This window comes from Vipera berus, assembly GCF_964194415.1.
Source record: "Vipera berus genome assembly, chromosome: 2".
NCBI lineage: Eukaryota > Metazoa > Chordata > Lepidosauria > Squamata > Viperidae > Vipera > Vipera berus.
The window spans coordinates 180,037,808-180,062,734 of NC_138203.1; the positions used below are offsets into that span (position 1 = coordinate 180,037,808).

Below are 24,927 nucleotides of genomic sequence, written 5' to 3' on the forward strand. Positions count from 1 at the left end.
TGTGGGTTCCCCCCCCCCCCCGTTTTAGCTTTGCTTCCCAATGTCCCAGTCTAACCTGTGCCTTTGGAATTCCCTTGTACACTCCCTTTTGAATACTATACTAACAAGGTCATTGGAGCCCAACCATGGCCAACCAGTTCCACAGGTTTTGTTTGGGTGTCAATCTGTGGCAGTGCTGTAGTCTTATACTGAAAACATTGGGCCGCAATAGGAAGCAATGCCAGAGGTTAAAAAAGCAGCCGATATTTAAAGGCTATCAGCTCATTCTTCAGAGCCCCTGCTTACAATCTGAATCAGATTTAGCAAGATTTAGCCAGACTCTTTCAAGGGGTGTTTCATTATTAGAGAACAATACTGCATTGCAGTAGTAGACTGTATTGCAGACTCAATCTAATGAAAAGGCAGTAGTCTTTATCTCACTGCCAAGAGTTATTTTCTCTGTCAGACAGCCATGATTTTATACATTCACTGTGGTTAGCAGGCTAAAATTTGCAGACTAATGAAGCTCATTGGCTTAAAGCACAAGAAATAAAACAAATCTGAAACTGGACCTAGAAGGCAATGACTAATCAGTTCTATAACTGTCAAGAAAACAATACTGTGTGGGTATGTCAGTGAAGTCACCAGGAGTTGACTCGAAGTTTTAATTAATCTCAATCTCAATTTGCATGTAACCTGGGATAAATCTAAAGGTAAAGGTAAAGGTTCCCCTGCACATGCGTGCTAGTCGTTTCCGACTCTAGGGGCCGGTGCTCATCTCCGTTTCAAAGCCGAAGAGCCAGCGCTTGTCCGAGGACGTCTCCGTGGTCATGTGGCCGGCATGACTAGACACCAAAGGCGCACAGAGCACTGTTACCTTCCCACCGTAGCGGTCCCTATTTTCCTACTTGCATTTTTACATGCTTTCGAACTGCTAGGTTGGCAGAAGCTGGGATGAGTAACAGGCACTCACTCTGTTACGCGGCACTCAGGATTCGACCCGCCAAACTGCCGACCATGATCGACAAGCTCAGCATCCTAACCCACTGAGCCACCGCGTCCCTTATCTAAATCTATAACGTTTCCTCAAATGGTTTCAGTTTAATTCAGCATAAGTTGTTCTATCCCAAAGGTCCTTTTTCACCAGGCAATTGGACTTTCTTGTTTTTCTTTGAAGACGTTTCGATTCTCATCCAAGAAGCTTCTTCAGCTCTGACTGAATGATGGGGAGTGGGGAATGGAAGGATTTGTATGATTTATATAAATCCTTCCATTCCCCACCATTCAGTCAGAGCTGAAGAAGCTTCTAGGATGAGAATGGAAACGCCTTCAAAGAAAAACAAGAAAGTCCCGTTGCCTCGTGAAAAAGCACCTTTGGGATCATTATGATCTGGATGACTGAGAATCTCCATATAGAATAACCCTTTCTATTGGCCATTTAAAAAAACAACAACAACGAACCATGATCCACGCGATACCTTGAGTGGAAACTTTCCCCCACCAAACAGCATATTCATTGATGTTCTGCACTGATTGTGTGCCATCAATTTCGACTTCTAGCGACCAAATCGATAATTCTCCATGAGCTTATTATACACTGATGTTCTGCATGAGAGGGCGCTCAAACGACGCTAAGGAGTAGTCCATAAAGAGAGACCCCACCTACACAAAGCACGTAGCTAGATGCGTGTTACAGTATTGCAGCCCGCACTGGGTGTCAACGCGGACCTCCTCGGCCTCGCTTTTATCGCTCGGTGGAATCGCCTTCAAGGCTCAGTCTGCGATACCACCTAATGGCTGTTCCCTCGTTATCTGAATATACTCCCTCGGCTACAGAGAAAGCAGGGAACTGACGTCCCACCATTTCAAAGAATCTTCAGGAGCCAAAGGAAGGAAGGCAGAGAGCTGGCCACACAAAAGGACACCGCACCCCGAACTAGCCAGCTCTCCGACGAAGGGCAGCCCCCGATAAAAGGCGCGCTCATCCTAGCCCAGGGGTAGGCAACCTCGGCTCTTTTATGACTCGTGGACTTCAACTCCCAGAATTCCTGAGCCAGCATGCTGGCTCAGGAATTCTGGGAGTTGAAGTCCACGAGTCATAAAAGAGCCGAGGTTGCCTACCCCTGTCCTAGCCAATACAAGAATTCAGCGGCGCCTCCTATTGAACCGACGCGAAAGAAAACAGGCGGCCCGCCTGCAATCTAGAAAACCAGCGTGCGCAAATCGGCACCCGACGTTTACCCGCTTGCCACCAGCGATAAGAGTTTCGAGCCAATCACTTCGTCAGGACATCGAGCGGCCAGACATCATTTGCTGGTGGAATAAAACTGACATTCCTCTTTACCTACCGCCTTAACCAGTACACCTGATGGGCGTTTTCCCTCGTCGAGTCAGCTGCGGCGCTTGGACCCACATGGCCCAATAGAACCCGAAAGAGGGCGGGATGAACGGAAGACAGTCACCAATGGAAGACAGGCTGGGAAAGTGACCAAGGCGATCGGTGTCGGGAGGCGGGGCTAAAGCGAGCTACGGTTGCCGTCTGGCGCAGGAGAGGTAACGGGTGGGAAGGAGCGGCGTCGGGAAGCGCTGGGGACCGCCACCGCCATCATGAGCTATTCAGGTGAGGGAGTGGGCGAGAAGACGGGCTTCTCGGAAAGGACGGCTCACGGAAGGGGGCGGCTTTGGCTCTGCGGGAGCGGACTGAGAGGAGGGCGATAGGCCCGGCCCATAGCAACAGTCCGGGGGGTGGGGTCACGATCCTGCCGCCGCCCCCCCCTCCAGTTTTCAGGCATGGCTGGCTCGAGCTCCTCGCCGCCGTCCCTGGCCGAAGCGGAAGCCATTCGTTCGTCGTTCTGGTGAAACGGGCGGGCAGGCGGGGGCTTTGGCCCTTCGGAGGAGGGTGGTGAGGTGCGTCGCCTCGTTCTGGTCGTCGGAGCTCAGCCTGCCCGAGCGGCGGCGCCGCCTCCTCCCCCTCCCCCTCCCCCACACTCTTGTGGAAGCGCGAGAAACGAAGAGAAGCGTCGATCCTCTGGCGCCGCCGACGTGAAGAGAAACGGAGCCTTGGCATCTTGGGTAGCCAGCCTGTCGTCTGCAAGCATAAGACCTCCCCGCTCCCACCCCGTCCTTGCGAGTAGTTGTGGCACGAGTGGGTATGAGAGAAGACGCACGGAACCCGCTTCGGCAGTGGTTCCCTTAAACTCACTCCCTCTCTCTCTCTGTCTCTGTCTCTGTCTGTCTCTCTCTCTCTCTCTCTCTATCCCTCCCTCTCCCTCCCTCCCTCCCTCTCTCTCTCTCCCTCTCTCTCTCCCTCCCTCCCTCTCTCTCTCCCTCCCCCTCTCTCTCTCCCTCCCTCCCTCTCTCTCCCTCTCTCTCTCTCTCCCTCCCTCCCTCCCTCCCTCCCTCTCTCTCTCTCTCTCTCCCTCTCTCCCTCCCTCCCTCTCTCCCTCCCTCTCTCTCTCTCTCTCTCTCTCTCTCTCTCTCTCCCTCTCTCTCTCTCTGTCTCTGTCTCTGTCTCTGTCTGTCTCTCTCTCTCTCTATCCCTCCCTCTCCCTCCCTCCCTCTCTCTCTCTCCCTCTCTCTCTCCCTCCCTCCCTCTCCCTCTCTCTCTCCCTCCCTCCCTCCCTCCCTCTCTCTCTCCCTCCCTCCCTCTCTCCCTCCCTCCCTCTCTCCCTCTCTCTCTCTCTCTCTCTCTCTCCCTCCCTCTCTCTCTCTCTCTCTCTCTGTCTCTGTCTCTGTCTGTCTCTCTCTCTCTATCCCTCCCTCTCCCTCCCTCCCTCTCTCTCTCCCTCTCTCTCTCCCTCCCTCCCTCTCTCTCTCCCTCCCTCCCTCTCTCCCTCTCTCTCTCTCTCTCTCTCTCTCCCTCCCTCCCTCTCTCTCTCTCTCTCTGTCTCTGTCTGTCTCTCTCTCTCTCTATCCCTCCCTCCCTCTCCCTCCCTCCCTCCCTCCCTCCCTCCCTCTCTCTCTCTCCCTCTCTCTCTCCCTCCCTCTCTCCCTCCCTCCCTCTCTCCCTCCCTCCCTCTCTCTCTCTCTCTCTCTCTCCCTCCCTCCCTCTCTCTCTCTCTCTGTCTCTGTCTCTGTCTGTCTCTCTCTCTCTCTCTCTCTATCCCTCCCTCTCCCTCCCTCCCTCTCTCTCCCTCCCTCTCTCTCTCTCTCTCTCTCTCTCCCTCCCTCCCTCTCTCTCTCTCTCTCTGTCTCTGTCTCTGTCTGTCTCTCTCTCTCTCTATCCCTCCCTCCCTCCCTCCCTCTCTCTCTCTCCCTCTCTCTCTCCCTCCCTCTCTCTCCCTCCCTCCCTCTCTCCCTCCCTCTCTCTCTCTCTCTCTCTCTCCCTCCCTCTCTCTCTCTCTCTGTCTCTGTCTCTGTCTGTCTCTCTCTCTCTCTCTCTATCCCTCCCTCTCCCTCCCTCCCTCCCTCCCTCTCTCTCTCCCTCTCTCTCTCCCTCCCTCCCTCTCTCCCTCCCTCTCTCTCTCTCTCCCTCCCTCCCTCTCTCTCTCTCTCTCTCTGTCTCTGTCTGTCTCTCTCTCTCTATCCCTCCCTCCCTCCCTCCCTCCCTCTCCCTCTCTCTCTCTCCCTCCCTCCCTCCCTCCCTCCCTCTCTCTCTCCCTCCCTCTCTCCCTCCCTCCCTCCCTCTCTCTCTCTCTCTCTCTCTCTCTCTCTCTCCCTCCCTCCCTCCCTCTCTCTCTCTCTCTCCGTTGTATCTTTCCGACCCTGAAACCGTTTTAGCATGGATCCGTTTTCGGATTTAGACGGGTTCCCTCTGTCATACAAGTAGTGCACAGTTGCAATGCTATAGTAGGGGACTGGGGTAGGCAACCTTGGCTCTTTTTATGACTCGTGGACTTCAACTCCCAGAATTCCTGAGCCAGCCAGGCTGAGGGGAAAGGGAGAGGCTTCCAAGCTGAGCCATGCTGGCTCAGGAATTCTGGGAGTTGAAGTCCACGAGTCATAAAAGAGCCAAGGTTGCCTACCCCTGGTATAGGACAAAGACAGGTTTGCTAGGCCTGTTGCCTTACTCTTCCTTCAGTATTAGAAACTACTAAAGACTTTTTTTTTCCAAAGCTGGGTGCGAGGTTCGGGATCTTTATGGGTTTCCTGCAGTGCTGGGATTCAAATATGTGAACAGCCGGTTCTCTCTGTGGATGCCGCTTCCGGAAGTCCATTCTGGGTCTGGGCAACAAAAAATTAGCTACCGGTTCCGCCGAACTGGTGCGAACTGGCTGAATCCCACCACTGCTTTCTTGGCTATTTTCTCTGTGTTCATATGGTGCAACATTTTTCCCCATAATACTTCGGTGAGGTCTGTGTTATGTTTAAGCTAAATATCCTTCCTACAACTGAGGAGGTACCTTCAGAAGTGATGATCATTGTCAGGGAGTGCATAGCATCTTATTTGGCCCTTATGCACCAAAGTTTTAAAATGTATGCTAAAGAGGAGTGTAGCTGAATACTTACCCTCTTTATAATTGCTCAACAATTTGGTGCATTAAATGTGATAAACTTCCCTCTGCACATATATTAAGTCTTGTAAATAATTTTTCTAAGTCTAGTGCCTCTTTTGATTTCAAATACTTCAATAAAACCTTGATACTGGAGTGTAGAATGACCTCTGTGTAGTTCTGACTAACCTACTTTCTTCTTAAGTAAAGTTTTTCCCCCCTTAGTATTCTACAAATGAGGCAGACTCTCAAAGCACCCATCAAGGCTTGCAAATTTTACTATAACACATAAGCTTCCATGAGCTGCAACTCGGTCACATGTGTAGGATGGCTTAACTGATATGACATTTTATTTTTTTAAGATGTTAAACATGAGGCATTGAAGTAAAACAGTTGGGATATAGGGTGGTTATGCAGATGAAATTTCATGGGGCACATACTACAAATACTTTGTCAATTTGCAATCATTGGGTGCTAAAATTTGTCTTTGTTCAGACATTTAGAAGTTTTATTATGTTATCAGCTAAATTAAATCTCTTCATAATATCATTTTAGCCATTGTCTGTCCATTGCAGGATGACAGCCTCTTCCGCATGTTTCCAACCTATACAGTCCTGAGCTTTCTTTTGCCAATTGGGGCCACAGTATTTGCTGATGTCATTGATCCATCTTGTTTTAGGTTTTTTTTCATGGATGCTTTTTATCCAGTGGGATCCCTTCTGTGACTGCCTTGGTCCACCTGCAATCAGTACTTCTTGCTAAGTGACCAGCCCCTTTCCATTTCAATTCTTTTACTTTTTTGATGATATCATATACTTTCATTTACACAGGGTTAGTTTAATCTCTTTTAAATTGATTTTAACTTTTGTATTGCTGGTTTTTTAATTCCCTGTAAACCGCCCTGAGTCCTCAGGGAAAGGGCGGTATATAAATATAATAAAATAAATAAATAAATAAATAAATATATCTGAGGTTTTATTTTGTAAATTTTGTTTTGAATTTCTGCAGATCTCTGAATGATTCTTTACCTTGCACTAAAGGGTTTTAGATTATACAAGGAAATAATCAAATTGCTTAGATTCCATACATTTCTTGAATTTATTATATTAGTATCTTTTAAATAAACAGTGTTAGAAATCAGTGGTTAAACAAAAAGAAGAGTTCAGGATTCCTTTTCTGACAAAAAAATAGGAAACATGGGAAAATAATGTATTATCTTCTGGTATGATGGAATTGCTTTTTCAAGAGGTGGTTTTATTTATTGAAAATCAGTATTGAGGATCTTTGGGAATAAAAATCTAAAACTTGTAGAAAACAGTTGTGCATTTTTTATTTTATACATAAATCATTTTGGGGATTCAGACAGAAAAAAGTATGTTGATAAAAACAGTATTTCAGTTACCGAAGAAAGTTAAGTATGCTTGGACTTGGTAGATAACAACAACAACAATAATAATAATAGTTGGAAGGGATCTTGGATCATTTCTAATTTTGTTCCTTCTAGGATAGCACTTGAGAAATAGATATTTAGGTAACATACAACTTATTTCAGGTAGTCCTTGACTTATCACTATTCGTTTAATGATGGTTCAAAGTTATGACGGTCTTAAAAAAGTGTCTTACAATCATTGTACCACCCCTCAGTCCCATGATCACAATTGGAGTACTTAGCAACCAATTCTCATTTGCAACCAGTTGCAGTGTCTTACTGTCAAGTAATTGTGATTTGCAAACTTCTGCTGATTTCTGGCAAAAAATGCCCATTGGAGAAGCTGGATTCATAGTCCCAATTGTGGTTATAAGTTAAGGATTACTTGTAGCTACAATTAGATATTTTTATTTTCTTATTTAAAAGGAACACATTTACATATTTGAAGCTTCATTCCTTTGTACAATTATCTTCAAATAAACTTAGAATCAATTCAGATATGATAGCATCATACTTAGGTTGGGTTTTTTCACCATTGTTGTAAATTTTATTTGTGTTATCAGGTTTTTATTCTTTTTAAGTTTCGAGTTGTGTAATATATAGGTATGATTTACCGAGGATTGGTGGTTAATGGTTAATGGATGATGTGTTTACAGAAATGATACTCTTCTTCCCAACATATATAGGATAAAATTGTTAGGAGTATTTAGAAATGGTATTTAGGTATTTTCTTAAATAACCAACAACTGGTAATATGTGATCATGAATAAAGGTAGAAAGGTATAATAAGGTTTAAATATTCTCACATGGGCAGACAATCATTTTAGTGACTTGCTTTTGTATGTCTCAGTGATGGTGGTACTCCCATGAAAAGAATTATCTTGCTGCTTTTTATCGTTAAATACTAGGAAGTACTAGGAAGTAATAAATGTATAATTGGTGCAAAATTATATTTTTATTCTTAATTTTTTATCAGTATGCTGTGAAATGGATACTCTGACAGTGTAGATTAATACTGTAGTTGTTCAATAAGGTTTCCATATATTACTATCAGTATTCAGGCAAGGACAACAGATCTAAGGGATTATATATATTTGTTGTTTCCAGTAATCTCTTTAACAATGCTAATCAGTTCTGCCTATACTTTCAGAACATTCATTCATTCATTAAAAAACCTAATTCCATAGTCTTCTAATCTGAGATTATATATATTAGTGTATTGATTGCCTCAAATTTTTAGCAGTAGATCATACCATCATATTTCTACAGTAAAATCTAGTAGAGGAGGTGTATAGTGCTATTTCACCAGCTGAACATAAGCCTTAGGCTGTTCAATTCCAGATACTGAAGAATATGAAAAATAATCACAATTTTAAGATTTTAGCAAAGAGAAACCCATAAATGAGATTAAAACTGCAGAGCAAGAGTTGCAAACTACTGCTTACTGCACTGTGGCATATAGTGTGGAGCAGATAACAGCTTACTTGTAAACACCAATCCGAATCATTTTGAGAAATACTCATTTGGTCATTTCTTTCTAGGTTATGGAAATTGGAATTCTGGAACAAATAGAGGTAAGTACAGTTTTAATGGAATACTAGCATTTGGTTTTATAGATAACTCAGTCACATTAATTTAACCAGAAAAAAATACCAAAATGTCACAATTTTATTAGTTTAATGTATGATCTTTCTTATATTATCTTTTCATTTACGGTTAAATTCAAGTTCATATAACTGTACCATTCCCTGTAAATCTAAAATTGTTGCTGGTGGTTAGCCATAACTGAACTCCATAATGAATTTTGGTACACCCTGTGAGCTATAGCAGTGGCCCTCAAACGTTTGGGCACCAGGGACCAGTTCCGTGGAGAAAGGTTTTTTCGTGCATCTGAGGGGTGATGGTTTCGTGTGCTGCCTGCATCCCGTGGATGGGGCTTTGCTTGTTTGTGCGGATAGGTTGCTGGCATGCCGGTCCACAGATCAGAGGTTGAGGATCCCTGAGCTACAGTAGCAGGTTTTATAATATTTATAGTTCCATCGGTAGTTACCTAAATGTACTCTAATTATTTTAACAGATATTTAAAAGGTATTTCCAACAGTTTACCTAATCTGGCTTTCTTGCTTAGCACTTCTTTAAATATATAATGCAGAACAAAGTATCATAGACTTCATGCATCCATGGGAATTCACATTTTTACAACAGTCTTACCTTGCAATTAACCTCATGAAACACAGTAGGACTTCATTTCAAATGGATAAATTGAATATTTGTACGGTAAATATTTCAGATCCTATCATCCGCTGCATCAGTGGTTCTCAACCGATGGTCCATGGACCTCTGGGGATCCACGATGTCATCACAGGGTCGCTGAAGGCTTGAATAAATGTTATGATTTAAATCTTGAGTTAAGTCTTGGGGTCTGTGGCCATAGTCCTTGGCACAAAAGGTATTTAAAGATGGTCCACAGTGAACAAAAAAGTTGAGAACCATTGCTCTACATCTTTGAGAAACAATACTTTGAGAAAGTGGAGACTTTCATAATGTGGAAGCTATACTGATGATTTAGGTGTCCAGTTTATTGGAGGGTTATAAATATTATTTTAAATGAAATTCAGAACAAATGCAGAATATTCTTCAATCAAGTCACTGAAACATCTGAATCCCTAACTAGAATAACTTTATTTGAATGGTTCCTTTTAAATAAGAAAATAAATATGTCAATATATATTTTATCTTTACTCACGAAGTAATCTTCCTTAATTGACTCTCTGGAAGTTAATGCTATTCAATTCATATGTTTCTTCTTGTATATATTAATCCTTATTTTTATTCTTAATTTATATTTAATTTAATGTGTAATTTTATTGATTATATCGTACACCATCTCTCCCTGAGAGAGATAGGCTGTTAAGAAATATGAAATATACCGTATTTTTCGGACCATAAGATGCACTTTTTCCCCCCAAAGGGGGGGGGGAAACAAGGGTGCGTCTTACGGTCCGAAGGTGATCCGTATGGCCAGCCCCAACCTCCGCAAGTGAAAGCAAGGGAGATTGCAATTGGCTCCTGCAATCTCCCTGCAGCCCGGCTTTCTCTTGCAGAAGGCAGGCTGAAACGGAGCAAGGAATGCGAATCGGCCGATCTTGCGCTCCTACGATCTCCTCTGCTCGGTTTCAGCTTCTCTTGCTACAAGAGAAAGCAAGCTGAAACAAAGCAAGGGAGATTCCCTTGCTCCGTTTCAGCCTGCTTTCTCTTGTAGCAAGAAAAGCTGAAACCGAGCGGAGGAGAATGCAGGAGCGCGAGATCGGCCGATTTGCATTCCTTGCTCCGTTTCAGCCTGCCTTCTGCAAGAGAAAGCCGGGCCGCAGGGCTGCCTCCGTAGGTACTGCTCTAACGTGGAGAGGGAAGGACAAAGAGGGAGGGAAGGAAGAAAGAAGGAAGGAAGGAAAGAAGGAAGGGACAATGGGAGAGGGAGGGAGAGAGAAAGGGAGGGAGAAAGAGAAAGAGAAAAATAGAGAGAGAAAGAGGGAGAGAAGGAGAAAGAAAGAGGGAGGGAAACAGGAAGAGGGAGAAATAGAGGGAAAGAGAAAAATAGGGAGAGAAAGAGGGAGAGAGAGAAGCAGAAAGAAAGGGAGGGAAATAGAGGGAGAGAGAGAAAGGGAGAGGGAAAGAGGGAGAGAAAGAAAGGGAGAGAGAGACAAGGAGAAAGAAAGAGGGAGGGAAATAGAGGAAGAGGGAGAAATAGAGGGAAAGAGAAAAAGAGGGAGAGAAAGAGGGAGAGAGAGAAGGAGAAAGGGAGGGAAATAGAGGGAGAGAAAGAAAGAGGGAGAGAAAGAAAGGGAGAGAGAGACAAGGAGAAAGAAAGGGAGGGAAATAGAGGAAGAGGGAGAAATAGGGAAAGAGAAAAATAGAGAGGGAGAAGGAGAAAAAGGGAGGGAAACGGAGAGAGAGAAAGAGGGAGAAATAGAGGGAAAGAGAAAAATAGGGAAAGAAGGAAAGGGAAAGAGAGAAAGAAGGAGAGGAGAAAGAAAGAGGGAGGGAGAGAGAAGGAGAGAGAGAAATTAAATTAGTAACATGATTGTTAAGTGAATCTGGTTTCCCCACTAACTTTGCTTGTCAGAAGGTTGCACAAGGCAATCACATGACCCTGGAACAATGTGACCATCATAAATATGAATCGATTGCCAAGCATCAGAATGTAAATCACATGACCCTGGGGATGCTGCAACGGTCATAAGTGTGAAAAATGGTCATAAGTCACTTTTTTCAGTGTCGTAACTTTGAATGGTCACTAAGTGAATCATTGTAAGTCGAGGACTACCTGTACTTTATCATTTTTTTCCTTTTTGGGGGTGGGGCGTCAAGTTTTTGACACGTTGCTGGGTGACATTGCCTTGTCCTAAAAGTGGTACAATGGATGAAAAGGTTGAAAAGCCCTGTTTTATATACTGGTACTATTTGGTTCAGAATATTTTTTTTCTTGTTTTCCTGCTCTAAAAACTGGGTGCGTCTTATGGTCAGGTGCGTCTTATGGTCCGAAAAATACGGTAAATAATGTTCTTTGCTCACAAATCTGTATTAAGCTGAAATAGGTATCCTTCATCTTTTCTTCCATAATATATATTCTTTTCCATTACTTAGAAGAGTCTCCCTGTAAATCTGCCCCGTTATGCAATTTTGTTAATTTATAATTTTTAAATGTGCAAGACCTAAGTACTTTTTACAGAATATCTCTTTATTCAGTGAAGAAAAGGATTATCGATCTTCTAAAACTGTACTTCTCTTGCAGTTTTCTATCTCCAAACATCAGGTAGTGTCATTTTCTAAAGCAAAAAATATTACATTGCGGGCAGCTTCCTAACAAACTGAATAGACTGGAAATAACAATGTTACTTCTGTTTTTGTACGATATGGCTTTGTCCTAAAATTGATCTACAGATGGGATTGAAGTATTAATAGATGAAGATAATACAGTTGCAATGCTAGTTTTAGGCATGAATGGAATGAATGTTTCTCAGGACATGTATCAAATGCTGCTGTCATAGAAATAAGATTTAATTTTATATGTTGTATTGGAAGTAGATACAGAAATTTATTTTTCTAACTAGCCACTGTAACATGAAAGAGATACTCTTGGTGCTGCCAATCTTACATTATACAGGCATAGCATTCTAAACATATAAAAAGAAAATTCAATAACTGTTTTTCATTTCAGGTTATGAAGATTATAATTATGGATATGGATACGGTCAGGATAACTCTGGCAATTATGGGTATGGTATGGCCACTTCAAACTCTTGGGAAATGCCTAATTCAAATGCAGACATGAACTTTAACGCATCCACTGGCACCAGCGCTGATGATGTAATTTCAAATTTTAACCAGCGCTTAGATATGGTATCTCATCTAGACACTGAAACGATGCAAGGAGGACATTATGGCTCAGGTGGAGACAGGTGAGTGTAGAGATAAAGGCTTAGTAATAGTTATAGAACAGGCTAGTTTCTGCTTCTGGAAGGCATGTTGATCTAATCTTGTGCTATTGCCTAAATATTGCTCCGTACTACTACAGAAAACATATGGGAAATACAGACTTAGCTAAGTTTGTATTTTTAATTGAACTTTGCAAGTAAGGTGCTTAAATATGTCTGAATGATGAAAATATGATAGCTGAATTGTAATAAAATGTTCTGAAATAAATGCAGGTTTGAGTGCTTTGATCAGTTCCTGAAAACAGTGACCTCTCCAAAGACTGCATTTTTACACCCCATTGAAATAGCACATTCATTAGGTTTCTCTGGATTTTGCGTTAGTTGAAATTAAAAATACACAGAGAATCTCTCCTTAATGTACAGTACCTGTCATTGTTAATGTAAATGTGCTAGTTTGTAAAAAAAGTTAGTTTAAAGCAAATGCATACATTTGGAATACTTAAACATTTTTGTTTTTTAAATTTCTGCACATTAAAGTCTTTAAATATGTTAAAATAAATTATTTTGCATTTAGATATGAGATTTAATGATTAAAATATATATTCTTTAAACACTTGATAATTTACCCTAGAGTTAATAGTTGGACAGTACTTCTGTATTTTAGATATATATCTAGAGCAGTTGTGGTGAACCTTTTGGGCTTGGCTTGTCAAAAATTAGGAAAATGCCTAACTTGATTTTGCTGATGTTACAGCATCCCAGGAACAAAAGAGAATTATTTTTATACATTCTTTTATTTTAAAAAATGCACTCCAATTTTGTGTACGATCCCTAGGATGTACCTTGTGCCGCTTTCCTTCAAGCGGTGTTCTCTTTCTGTTGATAAGCCCCTGTGGCCTGTCCAGATTGCACAAGTTCTTCATTCTTAAAATGGCTTCAGAGAAAGCACTTTTGTAGCCTCTGCAGCCTCTGAAAACTGTGTGAAAACACGGCCCATTCTCAAGTGATTTTCATGCAAGAGCATAACCCTCCCGCACAACCTCCACAGGCTGTACAAGAGCACATCCCATTCTCACATAGCTTCCAAAAATCACATAAGAACAAGGCATGCTTTTGTGAATAGTTGTCATCACTCAAAATGTTGTGGCTTTAACACATGTCATAGGTTTGCCATCACTAATCTAATCTGGTCTAAATAGGGTGTATCTACTATTTATACCTGGAGCTTCAAATATTTAAATATCATTAAATCAAATGATTACAATATTCCAATTTTTTCTTAATTATATATTCCTTCATTGAATAAGAGCTGGGTAGTTGAAATATAGTGACTGAATTAGACATATTTTGTATTGTCTTCTTGTTGTATTGACATACATTGAAATATACAGCTTTAGCTTCCCAAACTAGCTTTTGGTTTTGTGGAGCCATTTAATGTAACTTTTATTTTTAAAATGCTACTGCGTAGTTGACTGTATTGTTCCACCCGACCGTTTTTCATTGCTATAAAAGTATATTTAAGAAATTACAGAATCATTTACAATTTAATTGGCATGAAATATATTTCTTGTGATATGTTGTTACTTTTTCTATTAATTCAAATAATATTTCTCTTACCTTGAGAAGAAGAGTTGTGGCAGATAACTATCCACATTCTAATAGGCGTTTCTGTCTTTATGACACATTCCTTACAGGCTGGAATGGTTTCCACGCATAAAGCTTAGAAAGGTTTATAAGAATTTCTAAGCGTTTCCCTCACCAGAGAACGTTTCCAAGTTGAGAATGGCTAAAGTGGCAGTTTTGTGCACACTTAAATCAGTGAGATTTCCTTCTCAACATCTTCCAGGTTTCAGTCTTATCATACAGAGTGGGCCTTCTTATTTGACCTTAGTGGGCTAATGGTACACTGTGACTAAATACTTGAACTCAATTTCCAAGAAAACACTGCAGAAAGCATAGTTGCAGTGGGGTGAGCCATACATACTATGCTGTACATTGGTATGAGGATTTTCAGATTGGGTCGATGGTCCAGTTCACTTTACCTTGTTTTCTATTCTAAGTTAGCTTTTAAAGTCTCCTCCTCAGCCATTCTTTCCTTTCCATATCCTTGCTTTCGGATCCTCGATACCAAACACAATTTGTGTCCTTGTGTCCAGTGCTGGTTTGTTTACACAGCGTGACTCTTAGTTTTCCATAGCGGTCAAAACAACATGCTACAGAAGTATAAGTGGTTTAGCTTCAAATATATCATCACATTTGGATGACTGCAGACACTTCATTACAATTTAATAAGTGTAACTTTTAATCTTTGGAACTTTGTGAAATGTTATCATGAAATAGTGGTAACTCTAAGCCGTTTCAAGTTGAAAAAAATATCCAAGTTAGATTGTTTTAGCCATTCATTATAAGAAGCACAAACTATTATTTTCCTAGATGTTGTTTCTGGTTTTTTTTCTACAATGAAGAGATTACTGGCTAGGATCATGTATGAAATATATTGTTTTATATAGCTAATGAGTTTTGATTCTTTCAAAAATTGCTCGATAGCATAAATTGGTAGAAACTTATTTTGTAAAGTTATTCCCAAGGATTTTATTTGTTTAACGTAGTCAAATATGTATAGAAATTGGCGTGTGAATCAAGAATAGATAAACTATAATGATTTGCATAATTCTCCCAGTTGAAAGCATATTTGTAAATCTAATCAGATTACTATTGTGATGATTTATTGAGATTAAATTTGAGAATTATTCTTTTATTCAGCCCTTATATGTAATGCACAACAGGTAAACCAACTGATGACTTCAGCTTTTAATGATTTTACTGAATATAGAATAATTCTGATTTTGTTTTTATTTTTAATATAACCTGCTTCTACTACAGATTCTTAAATACGTTGCTCTGTATATTACTGACTAGATTCTCACCTTGCTCTGCAACCCTTGTAGGTATGATACATATGAACCCTATGACTCAAGGTCTGCAATGAATGAGCGTGATCTGTACAGATCTGGCTATGATTACAGTGAGGCCAAACATGAAACTGACAATGCCTATGAAGGTCACTATGACAGTTCCTATGGGAACCGCAGGGACCACTACCACAACAGAGCGCGTGACAACTTTGGCCACCGGGGTCAAAACTGGACCAGAGATGGAAGAAATAACAGAGGCATGGCACATTCATATGGACGTATGGGTGGACAATGGAATGATCCACCAGTACCAATGGGAGGACGGGGCCATGGCCCCAATAGACCACCGTCCCTTTTTTCCCACAAACTATTTCCTGATTACAACATGTACCAGGGCATGCGAGGTTTCTCTGGCAATATGCGTTTTGGAGGAGGCAGCATGAAACAACGAATGAGGAGAAACTGGAAAATGTGGGATGCAGATTTTAAAGTAAGCAACCTATGCAGTCTTTTCCATGTTCTTTATGTCCTTCAGCAGTGCCCAGTGTCATACTCCTCAAGGAGTGGGTAGCGATTGTGGCTAGAAATGCCTTTGTGCAACTTTGTGTTGTGCATCAGTTCTTTTCCTGATCTTGAGGCCCTGTGCTCAGTCACTCATGCCCAGGTCAGCTGTCATCTGGATTACTGTAATGTGCTTTACATGAGCCTACCCTTGAAGAGCATTTGGAAGATACAATTGCTTCAGAAGGCAGCAGCCCAGACAGTCCTGAGGCCCCTAGAGTGGCACATGTAACACCACTGTTACATGTGCAGTGGTTGCTTATCAATGCTAATTGGATAGCGAGGGGGAGGCCTTATAAATTTAATAAATAAATAGAATGCAAAGGTATCTATTAAGTGATTTATTTATTATTTTAATTATAGGAAACAGGTTCCTTGTTTCAGATGTTTGCTTTTTAAAAAAATTATTCCTGGAAACTCTCATTGCATCCAATATATGAACCAGTAATCTTGGAGAAAAGTCCTTGGAGAAAAGTTCTTTCAACTTTGTATGAAATAGACCAAATTAAATCTGGGCATGTTTTTAGCTGTTTGAGGTAATTTGAGTATAAAAAAGTATGTCTCGATATACATTTTTTATTGATAATAAGAAAATAATTAATTATTACCTAAGGCTGAATGTACTCCTATGTTTCTCTCCATAGAAGAAAAGAATAAAGAATGAGCCAACTGGTAGTAAACGTAAACAAGCTAACAGTTCTGATGAACCTGACAGCAAAGCAGCAAAAACAGATAACTCAGATAACTCAGACTCTGATAATGGTAAGAGTTTACCTCTTAAGGTCTACCTAGACTGAGAAGTAATCCTGTTTTGTTTTCATTGCATACTTAGATTGACAATATAAAAACCAATATTTTTGATTAAATGTTTCAGCTATTTTGTATTATGCATAGTCACCTGATATGCTGCTCTTTTTAGAAGAAGGGCCTGAAGGAGAAGCTGCTGAGAAGGGTTCTAAAAATGTGAGTTTGAATTTAGTCTTACTACAAAGATTGTCATTCGCATTTGATATAATAGAAAAAAGGGTTGGAAAGGATACTTTGGCAAGCTAATCCTGTGTAGGAATGAATGGTGTATTGCTCCTCCTTTCGTTGGGCAAAGAACAAAGAGTTTATTCAGTCAGATTTACTTTGATGGTTTCTACATCTTCTTAGGCTTCTAAGAATATGCCATAATTACAACCAAAATTGCACTTGTATAAAGGTTTATTAAACTACAGTAGTGATTACAAAAGAGAAATAATTGGTTGAATCCTTATAGACCTAATCTGTGGAAGGATAGCTTTGATGAGCTATTTTGTGGTTGCTTCGGTCCTTTAGAATGAAAATGTGTTCGAAATTGCTTTGAGGAATTAATGTAACTGTTCTTATAAGTCATTTTCCTCATAAACTATATAGTAATTAGTAAATGCAGGCTGGTCAAAAGCTAATAAGCTAAGTATAGATAAAATAAAGCATGTGTGGTAACTGTATAAGGAGCAAGTAAAAAATGAAGCTTGTTGGGTATTCAAAGAATCAGACCGCAGTGGCAAACTTCTAGCAGAACATTAAATGAAAAATTGACAATAAAGAGTCAGAGTAGAGGTAAGCAGAAATGTGTAATAAAGTTACAGTGTTGGGTGGGAATGAGGGGCTATTGCAGGAAATATTGCTGAGGCCTGTGTATAATTGGTGCTCCGTACCTCATCTAATTTGTGAATGAGATAGCAGTTACCAAAAAAAAGATTACATAAGGTGAGAAATTGGGCTTACTGTATGTATCTAAAACACTACTTTTTGTCTGAATACCTTCTCTTGACTCCAGAAATGTGCTAGCACTTTAACTCTGCTTCTGTAGCTCAGGAGAGGTGGAGACCGTTGGACATATACTCCTTTGATTTTCTTTCTCCCCCCCCCCTCTCTGCATTTTAATGAGTGAAATAAGTATTTGTTCCCCTATCAATCAGCAAGATTTTTGATCATGAGAATGGTGAGGAATCGGCCCAGAATACACGGGAGGATCTTGTCAATGATCTCAAGGCAGCTTGGACCATAGTCACCAAGAAAACAACTGGTAACACACCACGCCATGAAGGACTGAAATCCTGCTGCGCCCACAGGGTCCCCCTGCTCAAGAAAGCACATGTACCGGCCTGTCTGAAGTTTGCCAATGAACATCAAATGATGTTCATTGGCAGAATCCATTTATATCATATTCATAAATGTATATTTAAAACATTATTCCATGGATCCTGCCATCTCCCGAAGAGGAGGGAACGGATGTGTATTGAACCGGTATTTGGCATTTCAAAGGAAAAGAAGCCTTTTGAACTGGGGAAACAAAACGGGGGGCTAGCATCTGGCTTGTGTCACGGAAGAGATCAATAAACATAAAAGGTCCTAAGTTCCTTTTTCCCACGAGAGGGATGATACGAGATAAATGATGGGGGACTGACCAAATGGGGTTAAGGGGGGTTAAACCGGGAACTCTTTATAAGGGTTTAGTTCATGGAACAATATTAAGTCCTGTCTTGTATTCCTACAACCAAGCATATCATAGTAAAGATTTCTTTTTGGACTAGATTTGGCTCCAAGAGTTTTGTCTTCCTAAGACATGGTTTGGGGTGGGTCCTGACATTAGACAGGACTTGCACTGGAAGTCAACCTGGAAGGAGAAACCTTACCGGGGGACTTTGCAAATAAATATGATGTCTGATGATGAAGCAAGAGAGGAGGGAAGCCCCACGGAGAAGGAGTCTTCCTCCCAGCCGAATTCCCAGAAACATTGGGAAGCTGAAGCGTCATATTCCTCCTGGGAGGAAACAGTGGAGCAGCATGAACGAAAACCCCGGTGGTCGATGGGCGTTGGAAGGAAAAGTGAGTGGGAAAAGGCTTCGGGAGAAGTGACCCTGAGACGGAGCGACCACCAACCGGAATGGAAACAAGAGATGGAGAACTCCCTGCACGCCAGTGAGGAAGAGCGGATTCTAGAAAAAGCTATTGACTTGATGAAAGCAACCCTGAGCTCACTAAGGGAGGAGAGAGCTGGAAACCGCAACCGAGGCAACACTTGGGGTCGCAACTGGAGGGGTAACAGAAGGAATCCAACACCTGAAACCCCAGGGCCGTCCAATGGAACAAGAGTCGCTGACTCAGCGGTACCCCCCCAGACCCACAGACGGGGATTGAGATGAGCGATACTCTCCGCGGCGCAGATGAACGCTCCAGTCAAAGATTCCCGCCCCTGGAAGCAAAGTTCAAGGGGGAGCCATCATGACTGGGATTTTTCCTAACCCAAGTCCTCAGCTACATGGAAGAGTACAAACGGGACATCCCCAGTGACAAAACGCGCATCCGAATTGTGCAATCTGCCTTGGACGGGACGGCTGCAGACTGGGTGGTGAACCTGCATGACTCCAACGCCCCAGAACTCAACGACTTCAACTGATTCATGTCATCCTTGAGGCAACGATTCGAGGACCCTTTGGCTGACCGGAAGGCCCAGGAGAGAATCAAAATGGTGAGGCAGGGCAGGTGAACAGTGGCCAAATATACCCAAGAATTCCGAGCCATTGCCAGCAAGCTGAACTGGCCAGAAGACATCCTCCTCAGCCATTTCAAAGATGGTCTAAACTACAACCTGTATGACGCTTGCCTGCCTCGAGGAGACCCCTACCATCTCGACGACTGGTATGTCCTGGCAGAGGAAGTGGAAATAGACCTATTGAAGAGACAACGCAGAGGAAAGCCATGGGGCCGCCTGCCACTCGAGCAAACACGTGAGGGGGAAAACCCACCGGCCACGGCTAAAAAATCAAAGGGATGTTTCAGTTGTGGGAGAGAGGGCCACCGTGCTACAGAATGTCGTTCGAAAGCCCCTCCACGCAAAACAGAGGCATCATCTTCCAAAAAGCTGGGGAAGTCTCAAGGCAACCCAAAAGAATCTTCCATGAAGGGGACAGAGGCTGTAGAGTCCACAATTCCTGCCAAAACCTGGGATTGGACTCTGGCCTACACCGCAGGGGTGGTGGACACCTCGGAAGACAGCTCAGAGGGCGAACCAATGGTAAGTGGACCTCTTCCACCCATACTTAAGACAGTGACTATATTAGCTTCCTCTATACCTAAAACCATCGAAATAAAGCTCTGATAGACTCTGGCTGCATCCGCTGCCTCATCAACCCAACACTGGTGGAGAAACTGAGCATCCCAGTGAGGAGGCTAAAACAACCAATCTCCTTCAGTCAATTAGATGGATCTATAGCAGGGGGGGACCAGCTACCCTAGCCACTTTACCAATCCACATGTCCCTGGGGTCTCATGAGGAAGACATAACGTTTATAGTGGCCCCAGGCATGGAATGCCCAATGATTTTAGGACTGGAATGACTGAGGAAATGGAACCCCGGGATAAACTGGAGGACAGCAGAACTCAACTTCCCAAAAGGGGAACAGGAAAACGTAAAACCCCCAAACACCCCCCCAACCCAGAGGGAGGAAAAAGCAGCAGTGGGGGAAGAGAAGGGGCTAACAGAGATACCGGAGGAATACAGGGACCTGGCTGAGGTTTTCAGTGAGGAAAGAGCAGATGAGCTCCCCCCCCACCGCCCCACAGACTGCACCATAGAATTCAAACCTGGGGCAAAACTCCCAAAACCCAGGATGTATGCCATGAGCCCAAGGGAAATGGCAGAAATGGAAAGATTCATAAAGAAAAACTTAGAAAGAGGATTTATTGAGCCCGCCAAACCCAAAGTAGCCGCCCCGGTTCTGTTCAGGGAGAAGAAGGATGGTTCCTTTCGTTTGGTTGTGGATTACCGGAACCTAAATACAATTAGTGAATGTAATCTATACCCCCTTTCCCTAATGAAGGATATGCTATCCCACCTATCAAAAGGAAAGATTTTTACCAAACTAGACCTGAGGGAAGCATGCTACCGTATTAGGATTAAGGAAGGAGACAAATGGAAGACTGCATTCAACTGCCCAATGGGGTGCTACCAATTCAAAGTATTGCCATTCGGACTGCAAGGGCCCCCCGCAGTCTTTATGCAATTAATTAATAACGTACTAAGACAGCACCTATAAGGGTCCTGGTTTACCTCGATGACATTCTTATCTTCACAGAAACCAAAGAGGAACATATCAAACTAGTCAGAGCAGTCCTGAAAAAGTTGCGAGCTGCCCATTTATATGCTAAATTATCGAAGTGTGAATTCCATCAGGAAAAAATCGACTACCTGGGATATTGCATATCTCCAGAGGGCATCGAAATGGACCCTGACAAGGTCAGGGCAGTATTAGAGTGGGCACCCCCCCCCCGCACACGAAAGCAATTGCAAAGTTTCCTGGGGTTTGCAAATTTCTACCGCCAATTCATCCCCGCATTTGGCCAAATAGCCATGCCCCTCACAAATTTGTTGAAAACGAAGGGGGGTGTGTGTCCCCCATGAAACCCAGCCAGCCTCTAAAATGGTCAATGGAATGTCAAGCAGCATTTGAGAGGCTAAAGAGACTCTTTTCTGCTGAACCTGTACTTAAACACCCAGATCCCAACAAACCTTTTGTAATACAGGCAGATGCGAGCGATGTAGCAGTCGGAGCTGTATTACTACAGGAAAATGATGAGGGGGCGTTGCAACCTTGCGCATATACATCCAGGAAACTTACAGAAACTGAACAACGATGGCCAGTATGGGAGAAGGAAGCATTCTCATTAAGGTGGTTGTTATTAACATGGCGCCAATTTTTGGAAGGAAATAAAATACCTTTCCAGGTCTGGACTGACCACAAAAATTTAGAAGCACTAAAAACGCCCAGGAAACTCCCTCCTAAGCAAGCCCGCTGGTCCCAACACTTTCACCGATTCAATTTCACTCTCAAACACTTGCCGGGGGGGGGGAAAGAACTTCCTGGCAGACGCATTATCTCACATGCCCCAATATAACAGCACACGGGTAACTGACTTTAAACCACTCGTACCAGAACAACTGGCAGCACCAGTCACCACCAGGGCACAAGTAAAAATGAAGCCGAAATTGGATAGCCAAACCGGAATAGAATTCCGAAAGTCCTTGGAAGGGGATGAATGGTTGCAGAAAAATAGGCATGTGTGCACTATTAAAGATGGGTTACCTTGGGGGGGGTGAGAAGTTATACATACCCTGCCACCCAGAGGACCAATTTCATGCAACTGTGCCATGATACAAAATCAGCAGGACATTTCGGGTTTGTAAAAACATTACACTTAACTAAAAGGCAATTTTGGTGGCCCTCTATGAAAAAAGACATAGAAAGCTATGTGAGCAGTTGACAAATTTGCGCAATGGCCAAGAGGTTACAAGGGAAATCGCCAGGACTGTTACAACCGGTGGCGAATCCCTCAGCCCCATGGAAAGAAATAGCCATGGACTTTATCGTAGAACTACCAGAAAGCAACGGAAACACCGTTGTCTGGACTGTCACTGATCTGTTCTCTACCTTGCCAAAAAATTCCAACTGCAAAAGCATTAGCAAAACTTTTTGTACAGCATATTTACAGATTGCATGGGGCACCACAATGCATAATATCTGACGGGGGTGCAATTTACCTCAGCATTTTGGAAGGAATGTTTATCCCTGTTAGGAACTACTCAAGGACTGACATCTAGTCATCATCCTCAAGGGAATGGGCAATCTGAACAGTCTAATGCAGTACTTGAGCAATATTTAAGATGTTATATAAGTTTCCAACAGACGGACTGGGCGGACCTACTGCCTTTCGCAGAAGTGGCATATAACAATGCAGTTCACTCCAGCACAGGTTACAGTCCTTTTCAAGTAGCTACAGGCCAGAGCTTCAACCGCATACCTGATCTAACCCCAAAAAAACCAGTAATTCCAGAATTAAAGGAATGGATTGCTCAATTACAGTACACTAAATACCTTAAGTCTCTCCAACCCTGTAAAAAACTAGGACCAAAATACATTGGACCTTTTCCAATTAAAAGAATCATAAACCCAGTAACAGTTGAATTAGGACTACCTAAAAATCTTAGACGAATACACCTAATCTTTCACTGCAGTCTAATAAAGAGAGAACAACAATATCCCCTACGAACAAAAATTCCACCACCACCACCTCCCATCATGGTGGAAGGGGAACAACATTTTGAGGTGAAAGAAATTCTGGATTCCAGGAAACATCATGGAACGACCCAATATTTAGTGGCTTGGAAACACCTCCCCTCCTCAGAAAACGAATGGGTCAGCAAACGCCACGTTAAAGCACCAAAGCTGCTTAAGAGATTTCATACAGAATATCCGAAAAAACCGAGTTAACATTTACATATTTTTTTTTTCTTTTTCTTTTCTTTTCTTCCCCTACAGATGGACACATCTTTTTTCTAAGGAGAGTGGACTGTCAGAAGCCATTTATATCATATTCATAAATGTATGTTTAAAACATTATTCCATGGATTCTGCCATCTCCCGAAGAGGAGGGAACGGATGTGTATTGAACCGGTATTAGGCATTTCAAAGGAAAAGAGAAGCCTTTTGAACTGGGGAAACAAAAGGGGGGGCTAGCATCTGGCTTGTGTCACGGAAGAGATCAATAAACATAAAAGGTCCTAAGTTCCTTTTTTTCACGAGAGGGATGATACGAGATAAATGATGGGGGACTGACCAAATGGGGTTAAGGGGGGTTAAACCGGGAACTCTTTATAAGGGTTTAGTTCATGGAACAATATTAAGTCCTGTCTTGTATTCCTACAACCAAGCATGTCATAATAAAGATTTCTTCTTGGACTAGATTTGGCTCCAAGAGTTTTGTCTTCATAAGACGTGGTTTGGGGTGGGTCCTGACAGTTTTGTGGTCAGAAGAGACCAAAATCAAGCTCTTTGGCATCAACTCAACTCACTGTGTTTGGAGGAGGAGGAATGCTGCCTATGACCCCAAGAACACCATCCCCACCGTCAAACATGGAGGTGGAAACATTATGCTTTGTGGGTGTTTTTCTGCTAACGAGACAGGACAACTTCACCGCATCAAAGAGACGATGGACGGTGCCATGTACCTTCAAATCTTGGTTGAGAACCTCCTTCCCTCAGCCAGGCCGTTGAAAATGGGTCATGGATCGGTATTCCAGCATGGCAGTGACCCACAACACACAGCCAAGGCAACATAGGAGTGGCTCAAGAAGCACATTAAGGTCCTGGAGTGGCTTAGCCAGTCTCCAGACCTTAATCCCATAGAAAATCTTCTATGAGATCTTCAAGAGGTGGCGCGCTCCAACCCCCCGGATTTACCCCGTATTCCCGGGAGCGGGGATGAGCAGGCCCCTGAGCTCAGGCTGGTGTACCTTAATGCCAGATCGGTAGTTAATAAGGCTCCCCTTATCCGAGAGCTGGTTTAGGAGGAGCATGCCGATCTGGCTTGCATTACTGAGACCTGGTTGGGCCTAGAGGGAGGTGTCCCTCTGACAACTTTGCCCACCAGGTTTCCGTGTGCTTCACCAGCCCCGGGCTCAGGGAAGGGGTGGGGGTGTTGCGGTGGTTGTAAGGGAGACCTTGTGTCCGCGGGAGGCTACCGTTACTCAGATATTCGGGTGTGAGTCGCTCCTCCTGAGATTTGGCCCTGGGGTTCAGTTGGGCTTGTTGCTGGCATATCTTTTGCCTACCTGTGTAGCAGCAGCCCTGCCCAAGCTCCTCGACACCCTCTCTGGGTTGGCGGTTCAGTTCCCCAGACTTATGGTTCTGGGGGACTTTAACCTGCCATCCTTGGGAGGTTCGTCGGGGTTGACTCGGGAGTTCATGACCTCCATGACGGCCATGGACCTGACCCAGGTAATTCAGGGCCCGACTCATGAGGGGGGGGTCACACACTCGATCTTATTTTTCTATCTGGACGGTGGCTTGATCATCTCGGAGGGGGATCTCCATTTATTACTCCCCTGTCATGGACCGATCATCACCACCTGCGGTTGGCCTTCTGTTTCGCCCCCCCGTCGCGGGGTTATGGAACTGACCAGGTGGTTCCGTCCCAGGCGCCTAATGGACCCTGAACGGTTCCAGGAGGCGCTTGGATCTGTGCCTGCCATCTTCGCTCACAGCCCGGTCAATGCCTTAGTGGAAGCCTGGGAAAGGGCGGCCACGGAGGCACTCGACCGCGTTGTTCCCATGCGGCCCCTGACCTAGCGCAGATCCCGGCGGACACCA

The 24,927-nt window shown here is 43.3% G+C and overlaps 1 protein-coding gene and 1 long non-coding RNA gene across 10 annotated transcripts in view; both read left to right on the top strand.

The window, feature by feature from the left end:
- The first annotated feature begins 2,477 nt into the window (after nucleotides 1–2,477).
- Nucleotides 2,478–24,927, top strand: part of AKAP8L (A-kinase anchoring protein 8 like) — a 49,098-nt gene continuing 26,648 nt past the window's right edge. For 7 of the 9 annotated variants that reach the window (XR_014025358.1, XR_014025359.1, XR_014025360.1 and 4 more), the window contains exons 1-6: nucleotides 2,478–2,599; nucleotides 8,382–8,414; nucleotides 12,059–12,299; nucleotides 15,224–15,680; nucleotides 16,396–16,513; nucleotides 16,671–16,714. Coding sequence is in view for 5 of the 9 variants with exons in the window: in XM_081319656.1 (XP_081175782.1) it covers nucleotides 2,587–2,599; nucleotides 8,382–8,414; nucleotides 12,059–12,299; nucleotides 15,224–15,680; nucleotides 16,396–16,513; nucleotides 16,671–16,714 (906 nt within the window). In the remaining 4 variants the exon portion in view is untranslated. Of the gene's footprint in view, nucleotides 2,600–8,381; nucleotides 8,415–10,331; nucleotides 11,654–12,058; nucleotides 12,300–15,223; nucleotides 15,681–16,395; nucleotides 16,514–16,670; nucleotides 16,715–24,927 lie in introns of those variants that run through there. The other 2 variants (XM_081319655.1, XM_081319657.1) reach the window with 2 other exon arrangements.
- On the top strand, nucleotides 17,063–23,520 carry LOC308663328. The gene is made up of 2 exons (XR_014025363.1): nucleotides 17,063–19,796; nucleotides 23,098–23,520. It is a non-coding gene; the product is annotated as an uncharacterized lncRNA (long non-coding RNA).